Source organism: Epinephelus fuscoguttatus, linkage group LG18, assembly GCF_011397635.1.
Source record: "Epinephelus fuscoguttatus linkage group LG18, E.fuscoguttatus.final_Chr_v1".
Classification (NCBI taxonomy): domain Eukaryota; kingdom Metazoa; phylum Chordata; class Actinopteri; order Perciformes; family Serranidae; genus Epinephelus; species Epinephelus fuscoguttatus.
In genome coordinates this window covers 11,232,482-11,254,199 of record NC_064769.1, presented here as the reverse complement: position 1 = coordinate 11,254,199, position 21,718 = coordinate 11,232,482, and the positions used below count along the sequence as shown (strand labels likewise).

General features: G+C 40.6%; 1 protein-coding gene across 4 annotated transcripts in view; it reads left to right on the top strand.

The window, feature by feature from the left end:
* The window catches only part of fibcd1b (fibrinogen C domain containing 1b), a 160,579-nt gene that overhangs the window by 67,223 nt on the left and 71,638 nt on the right, over positions 1 to 21,718 (top strand). For all 4 annotated transcript variants that reach the window (XM_049604685.1, XM_049604684.1, XM_049604686.1 and 1 more), the window contains 2 exons: positions 1,647 to 1,806; positions 16,214 to 16,350. In XM_049604685.1, the coding sequence (XP_049460642.1) occupies positions 1,647 to 1,806; positions 16,214 to 16,350 (297 nt within the window). The remainder of the gene's footprint in view (positions 1 to 1,646; positions 1,807 to 16,213; positions 16,351 to 21,718) is intronic.

The window sequence follows — 21,718 nt, the reverse complement described above, 5'->3', positions numbered from 1 at the left end:
AGGGAAAGGCCAGCGGGGTTTCTGTCTAATGCAGTTTTAACACCTGAATATAGCTGCACAGACACACCTTTGATAGAAGACTCTGAACCCCTTATATATGACTTTCAGCACTGCAGGTCTTTGTGTGGGTTTGTGGGTGTGCATTTGAGTATGTGGTGGAAAAATGAAAGAAAGGGAGTGAGAGAGTGCAAAGAAGAGCAGGAATATTTCTCTGAGCTGCAAAAGTATAGTGTGTGTGTACATATGGGGCCCAACACCTGGCTGTGCATAGGTGTTGGCTAACTAGGTCAATATGTGAAAACGACCTTTTGGCAATGAACAGTGTATAAAGGGCTGCAGGTAAGAATGTGACCAGAGCAGATCAGAGAGGTTACACTGCTCTCTGCTAGGCCCAGCACATACATTCATCACCAGCTTTCCCACAGGGCGTTTTGAAATTCACAGCATTCACCAGGGTGCATTATGGGATAGGGTACCATGTGGTGCTTTGCTACACAGGGCTCTCTTTGCACTTGTGTGTTTCTGAAAGTCTCTAAAGGATTTGACTGTGCCCGTGGTTATGTACTGTATGATTAACTACAAATTGAGTACATTCATTTTCCAAAGAATGCTCCAACTTTGTAGTCCGACTTTTTAATACGCTCAACATTTGTCCACCTCAACTTATTTTTTTCAAAGTCACTTTGTCATCACATGGTTATACAGTTGAAGCTACTCTGAGAACTGTCCTTGCTGGTGTGTTCAAAGATGCACCGACATCTAAGTGCAGCACCTACAAGCTATTAAACATGGAATCAAACCCAGCAGACATACATTACCCAGACATTGTGATATAGATCAGGTAAATTTGTACACTTTTTCCATTATAAAGATTTGTCGCTGTGCTCTTAAACGTCAGATGGAGGATCATCCTTGAGCCCTCTAAAGAGGAGAATGTTTTAAGTCCCTTCTTGCAGGTGCATTACTATGCGAATGTGATGTAACTCTGACAAAATCAAAGGCAAAAAAAATGTTTCGGATTGCTTATCTTAAAGTCATAATCCGCAAGCTTCGGGTTCTGGTTGATTTGGCGACACCTGTGCTTACTGGTGATAACGCTAAGAAGTTCTTAGCAATTCAGATCCCAAACAGTCCGTTCCAAATGACTGCAGGCAAGAAACATACAGAAATACAACTTAAGAAGACAAGAAACTTGTATATTTCCTTAGCTGTTCAAGCATGGTGAAAATGTCTTTATATATGTCTTCTTTATAGCACAATACTTGTACCAGTGCAGATATGTTTCCTTTAAAAATGGATCGGGATCAGCTACTTCTTTTTTCGTCCAGCATGCACATGCATTGTTTTCTGTGAGTCAAACACAAATCCAGTGCAGAAATGGTGCACTGTAGATTTGATGACAATCCGATGCAAGCCATAAATAGCTTCAAAAATTATGTTTTATAGATTGAAATTCTATGGATTATAACTAAGAACATTTTACACATCTGATAGATACTTTTTATAATGTTGTGAAATAAATGGAATTCACTGACTGCCTGGAAGGTTGTAAAACCCTTGTTGAAGTAATATATACAGCTTGTACTACTATCCATTATTGATAAATGCAACTGTGTTGTGTGTATTTGTGTGTGTGCGTTTTACAGCTGCTGTCAGACAGTCAGATCAACATGGTGAAGGTGGTGAACTCGGTGAGTGATGCTCTCAATGCCATGCAGAAGGAGAACGTGGGCCTGAAGGCGCGTGTCAAGGCCGACTTGCAGAGGGCACCAGTCAGAGGGACCCGTTTCAAGGGCTGCGCCAATGGTAAGCGAAATGAGGCGTGGCTTGACTATTTGTACCTGTTGGGCGAGATTGGATTCTTTCTTTGTAGATTTGTCTGTCTGCTATTCAATTTATTCCTCTGTCTCTGTATATATTATTCATACATCACTGGCTACCTACATGTTTGACCTTCTGCTCCGTGTCGTGATCTCATCCCCTGTTGAACCAACTCCACTATTTTGTAAAATTACATTCCGGTGTGGTCTGTCATCCATCTTACCACATATTCATTCAAGTCAACCTCTCCCGGTGATATCAGTATGTTTCCCTGGGCTACATCTCATCCACATTATCCAGTGGCCTTGGTAGAGATGTGGAATTTTTTACTGTACATGAGAAATGACTTGCATGTCCACTGGGCTGTGTTGCTGAGAGGCAGAGAAGGGCCCGAGGCATCATCCCATTGGAAGGCTTTCAAGCAGGCACAGTATACCCGATGGCATTCCCCCTGTTGGATTTGCTTTGCAGTGTTCACGTTCCTGTGTGAGCAGCACGGCTTGAGAATATGGAAGATGTCTCATAAATTTGCAAACATGAGGGCAAAGGCATGTACTTTTACTTTTGCTCTCAGGAGCTGGAGTGCTTCACATGATGCATTGGGTGTTTTATTAATTAGCATCTTACTGTCGGTTTAGGTCTGTGGATTCAACAGCCTAATTGATTTAAATGAGCAATTAGCTAGTATGTGTCTCTTTCTTCTTCAGAATAGATTTTACACCTTTAAGTTAAAAATATCAGTGGATCTCTCAGGAGCTTGACTATACACACATTTTAAAACCAAACTATGATTTTTAATTTAGATCAGCAGATCTTAACCAGGGATTCGGGGATCCTTGAAAGAGTTTCAGGGTCCTCAGAAAAATGAGAAATAGTTTATTTTACCTATTAATTCACCGTGGATGTGAGCCCAATATGAGCAGAGTTATAAGAGTGAACATTCTGAAGCAAAACTTTATCAAATGGGTGGGGCTGTGAGGCATTGTCTATCACTTTGAGGGTCCCTGACAGGAAAAAGGTTGAGAATCACTGAGATATACTCACCAGCCACTTTATTAGGTACACCTGTCCAACTGCTTGTTAATGCAAATAGCTAATCAGCCAATAACGTGGCAGCAACTCAGCACATTTAGGCATGTAGACATGGTCAAGACGACCTTCTGATCGAGCATCAGAATTGGGGACTAAAGGTGATTTAAGTGACTTTGAACGTGGCATGGTTGTTGGTGCCAGACGGGCTGGTCTGAGTATTTCAGAAACTGCTCATCTTCTGGGACTTTCCTGCACAACCATCTCTAGGGTTTCCAGGGGTGTCAGAAAAAGAGAAATACCCAATGAGCGGCAGTTCTCCAGGCCAAAATGTCTTGTTGATGTCAGGGGTCAGAGGAGAATGGCCAGACTGGTTCAAGATGATAGAAAGATAACAGTAACTCAAATAACCACTTGTCACAACCACGGGTCTGCAGAAGACCATCTCTGAGCAAACAACATGTCAAACCTTGAAGCAGATGGGCTACAGCAGCAGAAACCACACCAGGTGCCACTCCTGTCAGCTAACAACAGGAAACTGAGGATACATTTCAGACAGGCTCACCAAAACTGGACAATAGAAGACTTGAAAACGTTGCCTGGTCTGATGAGTCTTGATTTCTGCTGCAACATTCAGATGGTAGGGGCAGAATTTGGCAAAAACAACATGAAAGTATGGATCCACCCTGCCTTGTATCAACGTTTCAGGCTGCTGGTGGTGGTGGTGTAATGGTGTGGGGGATATTTTCTTGGCACACTTTGGGCCCCTTAGTACCAATTGAGCATCATTTAAGTGCCACAGCCTACCTGAGTATTGTAGCAACACAGTGTACTCATCTTCTGATTGCTACTTTTAGGCGGATAACGCACCATGTCACAAAGCTCACATCATTTCAAGCTGGTTTCTTGAACATGACAATGAGTTCATTGTACTCCAGAGACCTCCATATCATGATTGTACAGCCGACAAATCTGCAGCAGCTGCCTGATGCCATCACGTCAATATGGACCAAAATCTCTGCGGAATGTTTCCAGTACCTTGTTGAATCTATGCCTCATTGAATTAAGTCAGTTCTGAAGGTGTACCTTATAAAGTTGCCAGTGAGTGTAGATGTATCTCTTGTCCAAAATACATAGGACATGGATGGACCGTGACATCTCTGCTGCAGCATGCTGTTGGGAAGAGGAGGAGCTAAATATGATCATTGGCAATAATTCATAATTATTAATATTAATTATGGATTATTAAAATATTTGATTAATTAATTAATAACTAATTCGTTATTACATAAGCATAATAATCAAATTAGCTTACAGCGGGGCACCACCGGGAAAACCCGGACCAATGATCAGACGTAAATTCAGTCTCAAGAGTGTTCACTTAGGAAGCTAATTCTAGGGAGATATCAGCAACTATAAGATGAACAGGAAGGAGTGGAGCTCAGGCACTGACTTTGTCAACCAGCTTCATCACAGTATACAATGAAAAACCAAAGCAACCTCTCTTTGCAGTATAACAGGGTTTATTCACACTGATGACATTAATTTACAACCAACATCAACATTGCTCTATAAACCCTATCAACTATAAAACATTACCGAATCAACCAGCAAGCATCAAGAAGGGTGTGTGTGTGTGTGTGTGTGTGTGTGTGTGTGGGTGTGTATGAGGGTGTGGGAGAAAGTGGGTGAGTGAGCGAGAATGTGTGAGTGTGTGTGTACGTATGTGTATGTATGTCTGAGCGAGTGGGTGTGTGAGAGAGAGAGAGAGGCGTGTGAGCATAGCAAGATGGCGGCTGTGACGCTGCAAGCTACGTCACGCAATGGCGGCTCGCCAAGAAAGCACGCGACTCAAAAAGGAGGGGAGCCGGTAGAGAGGGAAGTTCAAATTGCTCGGCTCCAAGTGTAGGTTAGTGGAAGAGAGGAAGAGAGAAAGGGAAGCACTCAGAAGTGTGGTCACGCAGGCGGTATTGAGATGCAGTAACCCGTCTGTGTTACGCAGAGATGCGCTAGGCTCAGCTGGTGAGCGGCGTGAATCTGGACATTGAACCAACACAGCCGAAGTACTGATCGATCCCGCGTGCTGGGCGACACAATAGTGGTCCGACGAGGTCGGATCACTATGTATTACAAGCAGACACAAACAGGCAGGAGAATAACAGACAGCAGCAACACAGGCAATATTTTTACAATATCAATGCAGCCAAAATCGGACGCGGCGGTCCGTATCAACAAGCCCTTACAAACTTAAAAAGAAAACACACACTAACTACTATCTGCCCAGAGCTAAAGCCTCTTACTGTTGCAGAAGGTGGAGTGATGTGTCGGTCGTTCCTCGTGCGTCCTTTGTTACGGCAGAGGTGAAGTGGTTAGCGGCTCACAGCGGCTAACAGGTCCTCAGCGAGGGGGCAAGTCTCTGGCGAGGCGAGTTAATTCCGGCTCGTAGCGGGGAATCACTCGGGGAAAGAAGGGGGTCCTTGTCCTTCTTCTTGAAGCAGGCAGTCCTTGTTATCTACCAAACTTCGCATCTTTGTTCTTTTGGGCGCCAACATGTGGTCTCAGGCTTTGATTGTTACATGTAGGCCCAAAAGTTTATGGATAAAGTGTAGGCCTTTGTTAGAAATCCTTGTACGGCACAACAATGCCCACAACAGAGCACGTGCATTATAATCAACTGAAGCTGCTGCACTGACCACAGAAGCTGCGCTTGACCGTGTGAGCACCATGCTGCTCCATGTTAATTTTACATGACTGCTTTATTTATTTTTCTCTTCATGGGCCTCCAACAGGTAAAAACTATATGGAAAATGAGTTCTGTTGAAAAAATGAATAGCTCCTGTACTAGAGGCAATGCAAAGCAGCAGAGCAACCTTGTGTGTGTATTTACATTTTACATTTACATTCTGCATCCTGTTGTTATAATGAGCCAGTTAAGAAATTTCAGCAGTAGTTAATAAAGCCTACACTTCCAAACCCTGCATAACCAACTGCATTATTACTCGGAAAAACTCGATGTTCATGTTATATTTATACAGTAATGCACAATGTAATCTAAAGTTAACTGGAGGTAGATCACAGATCACAACCAAAAAATATCACAGCATATCTGTCCCATAAAAAACATTTATTTCCAGTTTTAATGGTTAGATTTTTTCAGATGAACTGACAAATAAAGTGTTGCTTTATGGGTTAAAAAATCTCCTCAAGCTAAATAAACTATTTAAAACCCCACTGAATAATCTGGAAAAAAAAAAATACAGAAAAACTGGCCAATTTATTCTTAGAAAGCAGACATTTGGTGATACAGAGTTTTCAAAGGCCAGCAGAGAGCTCTGTCCATGGTGCTGAACTTTTCCACTGGTGGCTCAGCCATCTGTTTCACACAGTTTTAAGCCAGACACCACCTTCCACAATTTTCTTGCCTTCAAGGAATACTTTGCTGATTTTTAACCAGTTTTGAGTCATAACAGTATGGGTAATATGTGTAAATGAACTGCAGTAAACTTCCCTCCATCTTACCAGCGCCTAGATCTCCCTGCTCATCTCTCAGCTTAAATCTTTAACTGAATTTTTGTTGGCTCGAGGGCTGTTGCTCAAACTACAGATTTTACTTCTGCATTTTCATATGCCTGATACCACAGACTCAAAGTCAAGGATACTTCCTTGGTAGGATGGGTCCTTCCAAGTCAGGTCCAAAAGAGGCTTGGCAAGACTCCTTCCTAGCATCCAGTGAACACACATTGTGTGCATTATTGAAGAGGCCTCGCCTTTAATTACAGCAAATGACACACAAGGAATTGTGGGTACTTCAGGCCCACTGTGGATTAGAGCTTAGACCAGGCCCAAAAAATCCAGCCTGACCCCACCCGAGCCCGTGCATGTTCTGTCTGAGCCAGGCCCGTCCCTTTAACTGTAATTATGAGCCCGAGTCCGGTTTAAACTCGACATTTTTTTAAGGATACGAACATGGACATTGAAGGCTGACTGTCGTCTTTCTTTCCATGGCAAGCCTTCGTCATGTCCCTCTTAAGTGTCGAGGTCCCTGCCTTTTGCTGTCATATACCAGCATCGGTCTGCACTTGGTACACTCGATGAAGCCGCCACAAACTTTGTAACCATCGACAACTCACATGTGCATGGCCAGTGGCGCCATCGGGCAGAGAATCTGAGCTCTACTGTGGATACACACATGCAATCTTGACAATTCCCTGAAGGTAGGACTCGGTCCTCGGTAGAATTGGAAGGATCCTTGAAATTGGAGCAGTTTTTTGGTGGGATTTGATGACATAGCCTCATTGAAATTCAGCCGTCTAAGGATCCTTCCTTGATTCTGAGAAGCACCAAAAGAGTATGGGAGTGGATCAAGACAGAGACCCGCCCCCCTCACTCTCTTAAGCTCGGACCAAACTCAGATCAAATGGCAGCAGTGATCAAATATGAACCAGGTTCTGTTACTGCATTGCCTCTTTGTCCCCTAAAATGTGCTCAGAAATATATTTAAGTGCACTGTTTGGCTGTAATATGAGAATCTCTAAACAGGAAGTGGGCGATACACTGTATCCTGTATTGTAAAAACTAAGGCTTAAAAAAACTGAGATCAAACTGGAAAACTAAGCAGTGCTGATCAAATATGAACCAAGAGTATGTTGCTGCATTGCCTATGTCTTACCTCAGATGTTCTCAGAAACATATTTTAACTTACTATTTAACTGTAATTCAAGACTGTTTGTTACCTACCAGCTCTCCTATTGTTTCCTGTCTAAAAAGGTCAAGCTTGCATTACATCAACCACCAGCAGGAGCATTTATTGGTCTGGTGTGGCGCTGTGCATTCTGGTAGTTGTAGGTTATCTACCTCCAGAGCAAAGCAAAAGCCACAGCTCTTTTCCTTTGTTTTCTTTGGTCATGTGGCACCACTTTTAAAAGCATTTGTGTCTCTCTGCTGCATCGATAGCCCAATTTTATGAAAAGACCATCTTTACAGCAGTAAAATCCTGCTTTAACCAGATTATCTGCAGCAATCAGTAAACAGTTAGAACAAACATAGCAGAATCGTGGGTAGCAATAAAGTATAAATTAATTGGTGGAGAAATTGTCCCTCAGATCTTAGCAGAATTGTTATCTCACAGCAGGTATTATAACTCAATTGTGTCATCATTTCTTGGAGCTTTATTTTAATTTGCTGTCTCCTGGCTCTACAATATATTAATGGTAACAGCGACAGAGACAGACACAACACTGCTTCCCATTGCTAAGGCAATCATTAGTCAATTTATGAGCTGCATAACATCCCCCGCTGCATGCACTTGTATGAGGAGAACACAATTACAATGTGATGCAACGTGATGTGAAGTAACATCACTGTTCTAAAAATCTCTACAGAGAGACTGAATAATACGAGGTAATATTTATTGTAAGGTTAGTGTTTTGCATTTTATTAGATTATAGATGTGTTTGCATTCTTAGTTATTTGGGAAAATGTCTGCTAAAGTGTTCATAATAAGGAATAATTATGTATGAGCTCTGTGTATTTACAAAATCCTTCCCTGCACAACACGGTAAAGTCAGCAGTCAGAACAAGGTTGTAATGATGATTACATCAGCCCCGTTGTTTCTGCTGGAGATTGGCTCATTGGCTGCTTCTGTTAGCCGATGATAGTTCATACTGACCCTCCTGGAAACAGGTGTCCAGTTCTGTCAGCTGTCTGTCAGGGATTACAGCTCATTATGCATCATTTCTGCTACATGAGGAGTTCCTGCATGTGCAGCAACTTTGTATGGGAAAGAAGCTTTTAACCAGTACTTTTTAAAAGCCTTTTATCAGTGTGTTTAACTCTTAAAGAATGAAAATGTACACAAACTAGTGGGATTTGAAAATATATACATACATACTTATCACTTTGGGGATTTGGGGTTACTGAAATATGCAGACCTATTCATTAGTAGCTGTGCAAAACCGCCTCAGCAACAGCACACTGGACTGTGAGATACAATTCATGCTGAAGGCGTATATAAACTATTCTCTCTGACATTGATGAAAGACTTTGGGAGAATAAATATATCCTTGCTGACCATATCTTCCATTTAATGTGAGCGTTCTAGAGAATTACCCATAGTTCTGTATGTTCTCAACAGCTTACAGAAGAAAGCATTTACCTTGAAACCAAAGTCAGCATTGTTATTAGTGTTAACCCTTTCTATAGTGCTGAATCTGTCAATCAATAATTTTACCCACTCCTGTCCTCACAACAGATATAACTGACCTGACAATACACTGTCCTGGGCTCTGTAGAGGCAAGGAAGGGGGAAATAACGACCTGATAATAACAAAGATCACCCCACAATCAAAAAAACATATTTTTCCTTTCACTTGGAGTGCTATTTATCAATCTAGATTGTTTTGGTGTTAGATACCAAGTGTTGGAGATGTCTGCCTTCTCTCTAATATAATGGAACGAGATGGCACTTTGCTTGTGGTGCACACTTCACTCTGCGCGGTGATATGGTGATAATAGTTCCCTCATTAAACTGCTCACAACAAGGTCTGTGGATTATCTTGAGAAACTGTGTCATGATCTCTGGGAAGAGACATTGCTGTTGGGGTTTTTTAAATTTATTTTTTGGTGCTTTCAGCACCAACAGCTGAGTGCCATCTAGTTCCATTATATTGGAGAGAAGGCAGACATCCACAACACTCTGCTCACACCAAAACAATCTAGACTGAAAAACAGCATACAGGTAAGAGGGAAACATGTTATTTAAGGGTGGACTGTCTCTTAAGGCAAAATAGCTATTATTCTCTCTGTTGTGGCCAAATGTATAGCTTTCACCTTTAACTGTATATAGAGCCAGATATTAATTAGTTAAAATCAGTCTAGGCAATCACAACTGTTTTGCAATAACACCAATAAAATGTCAGGGTAAACTTCTCTGCTTGATTTATGGTTGATTGCCACATTAAATTCTGTTATGTTCCATCTAAGTGTCCGCAGAGTGCTTTGCATTGACATATTTAAAGCATACATATCCTGAAGCTAGGTAAATGTCAGGAGTGATTGATCAATTGATCAAGCAGCACCAAGGTTCAGCACCATGAACAGCACTTCACACATTCTCTGCTCAAAGTTTACTGGCCATGATTTTTTTTGAACGTGTGGAAGTGCATCTCTGCAAGATAGACTATGATCATGAACGCAAAACAAAATATAAAGCATGGCATAAAAAACACAGAAAAAAACTATGGTAAGGATTTGTTAATGTAATCTGCACATGAATAATATATATATTCTCTACATTAAGTCCACCAAATCCTTCTTGTAATGTAGCTCTTTGCAGGTTTCCACTCCGTTTACTCCTCAGAGCTACAGTCAGGACAAACTACAACCAAGCAGCCAGCGGCAAGTCAGTGTTTTTGTGTAGTGCAGCCTTGACATTTCATCAAAGACATCTACACTGAACTAGAGAACAGCGAGAAAAACAACAAAAACATCACTTCTGTTTAAAATTGGTACACAACATATACATCATCTCTAAATGCCCATGTTTATTTATTATGCAATATATCCTTGGGTTCATTATTATGGCATTCTTGTGTGGGTTAACTTGCTTTTGGCTGTTTAGAAATAACAGCTCTTACCATTAGCATTCTGGTATTAAGATACTTGATGTACATGCTACACCAGAATAACAGATAATAGGATGTGTCACTAACACCTACTGTATATATCCATTTGTAATTCTATGTGACTTCTGACATAGGCTCAGTACTCTAGGTACTTATCATCTTTTATAATAACTGTTCTTACTACGGCACAGTAGGTAGATAAATAAAAACTATATCCACATACGCAACAGCTTGTTTTCAATATTTAATGTCTGTCTCTTTATGCCTGTGTGCATATGTGTTTAAGTTTGGGCACAGCCGTGAATATCTTTGACTGCTTGTCTGTCCCACTGTGCCTGTGGATGTTTGAAGTACTCATCGCTATACTGTTTGCATTGGATTCCCATAAGAGCATATTAAATTTTCAAAGTTATATGAATCCAGACCTGACAGCAGTGAAGCCCCTCTCAGCTCAGACGATAGCAGGAGTTGTACAGAAACCACTGCAGAAGTCCTACTTTTCAGTTCGTGGTCTGCCTGACTTTGCCTTACTGTTGCACAGTGGCTTTACAATACGGACAGGATTCACAAGTGAGAGCCCATTTCTGTTGCCTGTAACAAGCATGCAAGTACAAGGTATTGGCTTGACGTTTGGAATATTTCTTTATTTTTTTGTTATTTTTGCTGCCAATTTAATTATTCACTTCTCTGGTATTGCATTTTCAAACAAAAGAGAAAGATAGAACATAAAGAGAAGAGCTTGAGTCAGACATGTGCATGGTTGGAAACAACTATAATGGCTGCCACAGATGAGCAGTGTTCTCTGGAGTTGCGAGGACAGGGTGCATTTAAATGAGTTCAGTTCCTACTGTGCTGTGCCTGTGATGTCAGAGTGATTTACTTTGAAGGGTTTATGCGACTAAGGATTTTGCCGCCAAACAGATGAGATTCAGAGCAGATACTCTCCTCAAAGGTTCCATCCCATTGCTAACACAAAGCATACACACACACCCCACCACACCACACCAAGCACACATCATTAGATACAAAATGTCTCCTTGAAGGATATGTCTGGTGTCTGCCTCTACATTTTCTTATTGTCAGCAAATGAAAAGACAAAAACTAACACTGAATGATCTTACTTACAATTACTGACTATGTATCTAAAGCCTGACAGCCTATAACTCTGTCTGATAGACTTCCATTGTTGCCTAAAAACGATTAAAAACACATCAATGAGCCACATCGACCCGAGTGACCTGTTCCTTTTTTTTTTTTTTTTTTTTTTTGCCAACACTAGCATTCTTTTAAGTTGGTTCCACATCCTGCTGCCTCAATAGTGCATCAAATCCACAGCTGAAAATAGTCCACAACAAATTGCACCATTTCCTCCTGTTTGAGTCAAGTTAGCTCCAAAAAAAAAAAAAAAGAGACAGACAAATTGTTGGCATTGGTCTTGACAGTATGAAGAATATAGAATAAATAGGACCATGAAGTCCACAATAGGTATAACAAGCAGGCAGAAACAGGCAACAGGAAAGCTGGATGATGAGGCAGAATGCAGACAATCATAACTGAAGGCAGGAAACGCTGGCTGAATCCAAATGCCAACCCTCTGGAGTTGCGGACTGAGCCCCTATGGACTTCAGCCGTACTTACTGTAAAGTAACATACCGTCATCATGTCAAGTCTGTGAAGGTGTGAGGCTATAGAGTCTCTATAGACGTCTCTGATGGACAGGCCTCAAGTCTGTTTCACTTGTTGCTGTCGAAACATTTGAGCAACAAGTCCAGTCATGTATGTTTTGGTGGCAGCAGCACTTGCCTTCATAGTAAGTATTCATTGTACTCTTTACACGAGCATATATATCAGCTATATTACACTGCACAGCTTTTATAGGGTTGGCTACCATAAAAGAAAGTGCACTTATAATTACCTCTAGTCTAGATTAGTCTGGTCAGATTTCTGTATCATGATGTGGTTCAACACTATTTCTGGATGACATTATTCAAGTAAGTTTTTAATACAGTTTTGCACATTCATAATAAGTGGGTTTTTTCAGTTAGGATACCTGATTATGTGTTATTTTTTCTGTCCATTCCAATGGCTGAAAATTCTGAAGGCAGATCATTGCAGGAATCACTTAATAGTAAAACTGACAATAAATTATCTCAAAAGAGTTGATTTATTTTCCATGAATGGCTAACTCATATCTGTATCTATCTATATGTGTGTGTGTGTGTGTGTGTGTGTGTGTGTGTATGTGTGTATAATGACTAAGGTGATGCTTTTAAACATATTGCATATATATTTTGTATTGTATATATTGTCGTTACTGCTCAGAATATCTTTTAATCCTGAAGTATCTCCAGACAACAGTATGTTGAAATTCTCCTGAGATGAATATTCTGTGTACATAATTAAAAGGATGTAACATAAGCAGATTTTATCATTAGAAAATCTAATTAGAACAGTATTTCTCTATTTAAACATCACTTCCGTATTCATATTCCAGTGACATTCAGCTCTCCCGTCCATTCCACTGTACGGATTGCTATAAAACTTTAATATGATTTTTTGACTTGTGTAAGTAATATAAAATCTCATGTTTACTTTGAACACAAATTATGTACTTTAACGATATGGCAACTAGTGGGGCTGTCACCTTTTGGTCGGTTGGTCGGTTGGTCGTTTGGTTGATATGCTCTTGTCTGACCAAATTCTCATTGGTTGGACAACTGCTGGTTAATTTAACAAGGCTGTGAATCCACTAAAACATTACTTTTGCCATATGAAAACTGCAGTTGTTGTTCAGCAGTGGATTCAGTAGCCTATTTGTCTTCTGTGATGGTTGGTCTTTGTGGTATTTGTCCCGCCTCTTCTCCACTTTGACTGAATGGGTGGTGACAGTGATGAGCCCAGTGTTTTACCCAAATAAAAACATTTTTCAACTCTCATTTTTATTCTGAAGATGGATAGATAATCACAAAGGACATTTGAGGTCAGATTATATCACAATGGACTTATTTTACTCCAAAAAGCCACAACAGTTTAAGGCTGGGTTATAAATCTTCTGAAAGGGATAGGACTACACCGCCCTGGTTGGAGCAGCATGATGGCTAACATAGCTTCTGAGCTAAAAATACTGAGTCTGTGTCTGACATGCAATGTTATAGAGATATTTAACATTAGTAAAAGTATGTTGTACATGACATCCTCAACCGCAACTTCTAAAGTGTACAGTATGTCAGAAAGATTTCATCAAACCTGCTCAACGTTGAGTAGTAAGACAACATGCACGCTGCTCAGGTGCAAAAGTGTTACAGTGCGCAGATTATTTTCAGATATACTACATTTGAAATCACATTTATTTTCCACTTGAGGAATTCCACTTGCCTGAAAACGGAGATAACTTGCCTGGGCAAGTGTTAATGTTGAGCCTTGTGATAGGAAAACAAAAAAACAGCGCTTTCAGTGCACTGTGGCAATTTAGTTAATCTGGATATAACATGCAGATTTTTTCCCCCCATAGACCAATCGATTGGTTGAAGAGTAGGTAGAATTTCAATTGATCCAAACTTTCTTTGGTTGATTACAGCCCTAATTATTGGATTTAAATGTTCCTTGCACATCCTCATTGCCTCGGTTGGCCATGTTTGTTAATAAACGGGATGTGGCTCTACTGCTGTTTACTTTAGATGATGTGGAACACTGTGATTGGCTTATAGACATCCCATTAAATAAGTTGATGCATTTGGGAGGAATCAGAGGATATCATCGATCTTGACATCCTACAAAAGTTATGTAAATTAGACGGGACAGGGGATCTCAACAGGTTAAAGCGGCTTTTGTACTCATGTAGGGGAGAGCAATGTGTCATGATTTACGAGGTGAATAATCAGTCTACTGAAGCAACAGCTAATGATGACCAATTGCAGTTTGAAAATGTAACATTATTCAATGCTGACGACCCAGTTTGACTAAAATATTAATATCACTACTACCTGCATATATATTGCCTGAGCCTCTCTGAGGAGACTCTGCCAGTGAACCCTGTCTCTGTGTCGGAGGCTGAAGCATTTCCCTCCTCCTCCCTTCTTTTCTGCTGCAGCTCCAAGTTCTCTTTCTTATGGTATTTTCCTCTTTTGTTCAGCTTTCACTGCAATTATGTCGCATTAAAGTAGTCAAGGTACGCATCACAGTGCACTGCATGTGAGCACCCATATGTTGTTTGAGTACACATAACAATGCGTGCAAAAGTACACAATCTTCAAAATGAAAACGTATATGTAGTATTGATTATTTAATATTGATCTGCCCATCCCTTGAAACAACTGGTTGTAGGCAAGACTAGAAACTTTTTGTCACACAAAATGTCATTAAGACAGCAAGGTTACATGTTGTCTCTGGAATGGAAAGGTATGGATTGAATAAATGAGCACACACGCTAGAGAATTCATCTGCGTTAAATTATGTGTGAACAAAGTTGTGAAGCTGAAGTAGACCTGGAGTATCAGTACAATCATGGGGGGGGGTCCTTGGAAGAAAAAAGTCTCCGCTGCAAGGGATCATTAAACTGAAAACTTTGAAAGCCCTTGTTATAGAGGACCAAATTCTTAAATAATGATGAGTCTCTTTTTTTAATGTCCCGTGGAACCCAGACATCTTCGGTTCCCTGTAATGAAAAGAAGAACTGGGAAATGTTACCATTTATGTGTGATGATGATGAAAGCCAGAGCTCAGTAGTCAAGGCTTACACGGAGAAACGGAAAAGCTTCGGGGAGACCAAACATTTCATATCGTGTTGGGACTGCGAAAAAATCTTGTATGGCCTTTTGGAGAACTCTCCTGGCTGTTTTAAACTTAGGGGTCTGACCTAGCAGAAGGCTGGCATGCATAATCTATGACTGTCCTCATCACAGGGCTCCTCTCCCGCTTCCTGGGGAATAGATTTTGTATCCCCTGTGTAAAATGGGTGTCTCAGTCACAGACAAGGGTGCTACTGTTCTGCTCTGCTGTAGCTTACAAGCTCCCTGTCGCCGTCTTTTCTTCTCTGCACTAACTTTTCTCCTGAATTCTCTCTCTGTCTGTCTGTTATATACTCCACTCTTCCTGTCTCTTCGTCTGTGTCGTATCGCTCAAATGTACAGTATATATCTCATCACTAAGCCTTACTACTTCCTCTCCGACTTCCATAATGTCTTTTGTTTTCTCCTTTTTCCTACAACTTGTGTTATCTCAAATCTGTATGCTATATATCTGCGTCTCCTCTGTGGCATCACGTCCGCGCTCCACCCTTGTGCCTTTCTGTCTTCATTCCGACCTACTTGCGTACCGTCTTTTTTACGTTTTTATCTCCGCCGCACTTAAGACTCCCTTGTCCCACTGTGTCATCTATCACCCGCCCCATCCATCTCACCATCTATCTTTTTTGTGTCTTCCCTCTCCACACAGCCATTCCCAACCTCCTCATAGCTCTATCTGTCCTTTTCAAGAGCCATCCTTTTAGAAAATAATTGGGTAAGCCAACACTTTGAGGTCTCATTTTGACAGGATGACTTCACAACATAGTAGCAGAATGGCTTCCTCATGTTCGTTGTACTCATGTGCCTCTCCTTGCCCAGCTGCAGACAGTTATCTCATGTTTTCCTCATCTTCTCTTTATTACTGATTTCACTTCACCGCTCAGAGCAATCTTTCCCTTTGCAAGCCATATTGGACCTAATTTATTTCGTGTCTCCCTGCTTTCACCTCTCCCTAGGCTCACGTCCCCGTGACTGCGGTGATCTGTACGCCAGTGGTCAGAGAGAGGACGGCATCTACTCAGTGTTCCCTGTTCACCACCCCTCAGGCTTCCAGGTCTACTGCGACATGACTACGGACGGAGGAGGCTGGACGGTGAGTCAGAGGAAAAGGCACACATGTATTACAGTGGACACACGCACATAAAGCTCATAAGCTGCATCTACCTAAAATAGAAACGTTCACTCAGTCGCCAGATTTTCACCAGGGTTATAATCAAGATGAAAAGGAAAACAGGAATGGAAGGGACCTGAAGGCCTTTTCACTATCTGCTTTTTACAAATCTGCTTTATTTACTAAATAACCTCAACAGAAGAAAAACAAGATTCCCTGAGCATTAATCTCTCAAACTGCGACATCGGTTCCATTCAAATCACAGTCGTGCGGTACAAGAGGTCCTATACTGTTTTTCTGGGCACCTGCTGTGATTACAGTTGTACTGCCTTAGGAATCTCATGTATCAATCCGAAAAGGTCTCATCAAAGTTTTATCACAGAACAGCGAGGAGATCTTAAGCACAAGTTTCATGTGGACCCGTTTGAAAACAGTCCACTATTTTTTCTTTTTTTCATTTTGATATACTAATTAGTCACATCTAAGGGAGAATATCATCAGGTAGAGTGCTGAAAGGAAAATGAATTAAGAGCAGCGAGGCAAAGAAACAGAGCAGTGAAAGACACAACAACACTAAAGAACATTCAGTGGATCATGATTTGTTTAGTAGGCTAAGCAAATAGTGCTTGCCTGGGTCCAGACCTTTGAATCCACCCACTCCACTGAGATCAAGTTGACTGATTTTTCTGGCATTGTGAAACGAAACCGCGGTTTCTCGGTTGAAATAAAAAACAACCAATGCAGTGAGCGCTGTGGGGGCACTAACGATTAGCCCCCAGCCCCCAGCACCGGTTATTACCAGGAGTAGTAACAGAAATGGCAAGCACTAGTCACACAACGTACAGTATTCTCACTCCCAATTCGTCACATATCGCCGCTTGTTCAGTGGACTTTTGACGTCTACATAGTCGTGTTAAGTTTTCTGGATGCATCCATGTTGACGTCCTGAGACACTGTGTCAATTTATGCCTGTTACATGCATTGTGTCATTTCAAAATACACTTCCATTTTGACAGGAAGTGTACAGTTTCTACTCCTTAGATACATACAGCCTTGATCAAATAACTTTACAACACTGGTTAAACAGCTTGTATTTACGTTTATTTCCTTGTGCGAAAAATGCAGCATGGTTTGGCTCAACATTCATACAGGAAGAGAACAGCGGGCTCCTGGGTGAAAGTCCAGGGTGTTTGTTGGTCACCCATCACCAGCTGTGGCTGAGACGTAGAGCAGGTCATCCACTAATTGGAAGATCGGCGGCTCCTCCAGTCCGTATGCAGATACTGAATCCCAAATTGCTCCCGATGGCTGTTCCATCATTGTGTGAGAGCTTGTGAATAGTTACTGAGTAGCAGGTGGCACCTTGTATGGAAGTCTCGGCCACCAGTGTGTGAATGTATGAATGAGTGGGTGAATGTAATGCAGTGTAAAAGTGCTTTGAGTGGTCGGAAGACTAAAGCGTGCTGTACAAGTGCCGTCCATTTACCATTATCATTTCCCCCTCCCATCCGCCCTACAGACACTTTCAACCTTTCATTATTTTCTGGCGGCATTTCAAACTCCCATTGTCTGGCTGCGTTATATATTGACTCTGACTGGCAACGTGTCAAATGCCACGAAAGTACGGCTATTCTTGTTGGTGTCTGACACAGAAATGAATGACTAATGAGAATGGGTTAATAGCCAAGAAAGAGGCTGCTCTAAATTGACATATCATCAACATATTAGTTTGTTTTAATTCGCTCTGTTCCACTCTTAAACGCCTGCAAAACCAGTATGTTTGCATGGCTATGCATCAGTGTGGACTTAACATGACGTTTTATTCAGGCAGATATGTTGGTCTCTATTATGATTAGGAAAAATTCAATCTTTCTCCCCAACGGAAATCAGTTAGAGTGGACGCAAAAACAGTGCCATAATCACGAGGGTAGAAATTCTAATGTAAGCTGTTACAGTGACAAGTGATCTCATAGCATAACTAAATCATGGAAATCTAATATAAGTGCTGATGCTGAGATGTCTGTCCGGATATAAAGATGGAATAAATTACAGCACTGTATAGGCAACACAAACTGAACAGCCAGCTCATGGAAAGACAGCTCCCATTTTGTATACTGCAAACAAAGTTGTCAAAGTGCTTCAAATTCAAGAACAAAAAACTCTTTCCATTATAGTTTTCAAATGTCTGACTTGTTTATGTTTTGCTTTTGTAAATCTTACATTCTTGTCTTTGTGTAATAGTATTTTGAAAGGATTTTAGACTCTTAAAAAGACAACATAGAAAAATATAGTTAGAGTTTCTTTAAGTGTCTTTTTTCCATGATCAAACATCTGTCAGTTGTCTGGCCTCGCTAAAGTAAACATAGTTGTTTAAGTGAGACTGTATACTGGAAGCACTGTGTCTTTTGGGAATGAGAGACAGCGAGGTGAACAAACATTGACACGGAGCTGTTTGAAGTTATATTTGGAAGTGTGGTTTAGATGTATTTTACTGTGAGAGTGCACAAACACTCACACAAACACCAGCTTACTGGTTAGAGCCATTTATTTCCCTTTGTTCTGAAGTATACTGTAGCAGTCCTCTGGGAAAGGAGAGCAGTTCTTAATAGAAAACGAAGGCCTTGTAACGCTTAAACAGTTTGAAATTTCAGCTACATGAATCACAGCTTTTTTTTCTACAGGTTGTGATGCATTTTAGTAAAGCACCCAGGGGCTGATTTTGGAAACTGTCCAAAAGTATTCAGGGATTGATTTGCAAGATTTGTAGAATGAACTGTTACGGAAATCATGTCTGGTTCTTTAAAGTCATTCAAAGTGATACAAGCTGCACGAAAACTTGCTTTAACCCTTTAAAAACATGCATGGGAGATTGTTGTTGGCATAATTCTGTTCAAACAGATCTAAAATAAGAACCATGATAGCTACAGCATTCATTCTTTCAGCAGCAGAAAGCTAAGGCCTCCTCTTCCCCGTCATCATATCATAATGTTGCCTTATGTTGTCTTACCTTACATGCCGTGGAAATGTGGTATTTTGCTGTAATTACAGTTATTTTTTTCTGCAATGGTTGTAGAAAAGTGCCGTTTGCATAATCCTATATATATATATATATATATATATATATATATATATATCCATATAAAATAAAAACCATAGTAACTAGAGCGTTCATTCCTTTTGCAGAAGACAGCTAAGGCTTCTGTCTTCCTGTCATCATGAAATTTCCTTATGTTACCTAAACTTATATGCAGTGCATATTTTGCCTGTATTATTCCGGAATTTCCGCATAAATGTCCCTGTTATGTGAACACCAATTTTTGCATAATCCTGTGTATATTATCTAAAATAAAGATGATAATAGCTGGAGCCACGGCCAAGGCCTTTGTCTTTCTTGACATGATGCAGTACGCTCATAATGACATCACTGTGCTACGCTATTTGTGGTGCAAAAATGTGCGGTGGCACCAGAGGAATGAATGATGATTCCATCAAAACTCCTTTGTACTCTGCCCATAAATAAATTAACATATCTCGAAAAATTAGTAATGTAAAACTTCAGTTAAAAGCCTAGTCCCAATTAAACATTCAGTCCCTTTTGCTAGCCCTGCGTGGCTACACATCTTGTTGTTGAGTTGTGAGTATTGTTTTAACAGGATAAAGTGGTGTTGGGTCAGTTTGTCGGGTGCCATAATGAGCGCTGTAAAAAATACTGTCATTACTCTCTCTCTCTGATGCCTTGTCTGTCAGAGCTAGACTAAATGAATGACTTGTAATAGATATGTTATTCGAAGCCTAATTTGTATACAAATATTATTCATACTGGTTCAAATAAACAGTTTGATTGTTTTTCCCATCTTTGCTGAGCAACAGTTTTGCATAAAAGGAATTACACGCCTGTTCCATATAAACACCTGTTGACTTCAGTGATGGAAGCAAATAATACTCCAGGCTGCTAATTGAAGATTCACGGTAGTTCAAATAAGTTACTGAGTGTTAGGAAGTATTTTATTTATGTTTCTACTTTTAAAATTCTTTTGGATCAATATGTGTTGTGTTGTTATTTTATAAAAATCTTTTGAAAAAACGTCCAATTTTTGTATTATATTTAATAATGACAGAATTTCAATACTTTCATCAATTATTATGGTGTATTGACTTACATAATATTTTAGCTTAGGTTGTACAGATTTTATGGACATGTAGCATTTGAAGATACATCACAATAAGCAAAAATACAAATGTAGGCACTGGCGGAACATTTTTGTTGCAGAGTTCACAGGGTTACGGGAATGAATCAGTGTACTGCATTTAGTTATAAAATCAAATCTACCTTCTTTCATCTTGAAGGTGTGATGCTGTCTTGTTGACATCATTTTCATGGATATTTTAAAACCACTTAGTATGGACATTTGAGGCCATCCTACCTTGAATGTGTGAAAATCCTGTAAAGGTGTAAAAATGTCTCCATATTTTCAATGACAATGATTCCTCAAACCTGTAAACAGCTTTGCAAGCAATCTTTGGCTGCAAACACATGCAAATGTGCTTGTCTGTGCTTTCTACTGTTCTGGGCTTTTAACACAGTTGTGCTACCATCCATGCCTCCCTAAGAAGAACTGTGAAGTATAATAATTATACTAAGAAGAAGCACAGAAAAGCTCAACATGTTTCCAAAGCATTCTGCCTACATTATATTGTTCTTCCACTGCAAACGCATACAGCACATATCAAACTTTAACTCAAGTCAAGACAGTGAATTGTGTGTGTACGTGTGAGTGCTTGTAAATCGGTGACTAACTGTGTGAGATAGGCAAGGTCGTACCCTCCTATCATCAAATAAAACGAGACTGTCAGAGTGACAGAGTGCTTAGCACAGCATGATGGAACAGAGCTACATACCAGACTGTCAGTGGGTAAATGCTTATGTGTGCGTGCTTGTGTGTGTGAGTGAATTAATGTTCGTGCCAAAGTGTGTGCACCCATACAAAAATAGCTTGCGAGTGCGAGGATGCTGTTACACAGAGCTCCGTTCCCTTTTCACGCAACGCACAAGTGTTAAGTAACGGCTCTTTGCATATTGTCCTATAAAAGGATTTACACAGCAGCTCAGATTGGAGTGATAATGCAGCAGTTACTGATCCTGTCTGGTGTGTTGAGCTGATTGCGATAACGCTTGAGCCTCATTAAGAGATCAGTGTGGTGTGATCCAACAGGGACAGGTAGGGAGACGGGATGCCTGGTGAGTTGAGTGGCTTACTGTCTGTCTGACGGCTGAGCTTAAATAAGGAATGAGCCATATGCCGCCACCTCATTAGCATACTTTGACATACCGTAGCACTGTTGCAGAGGC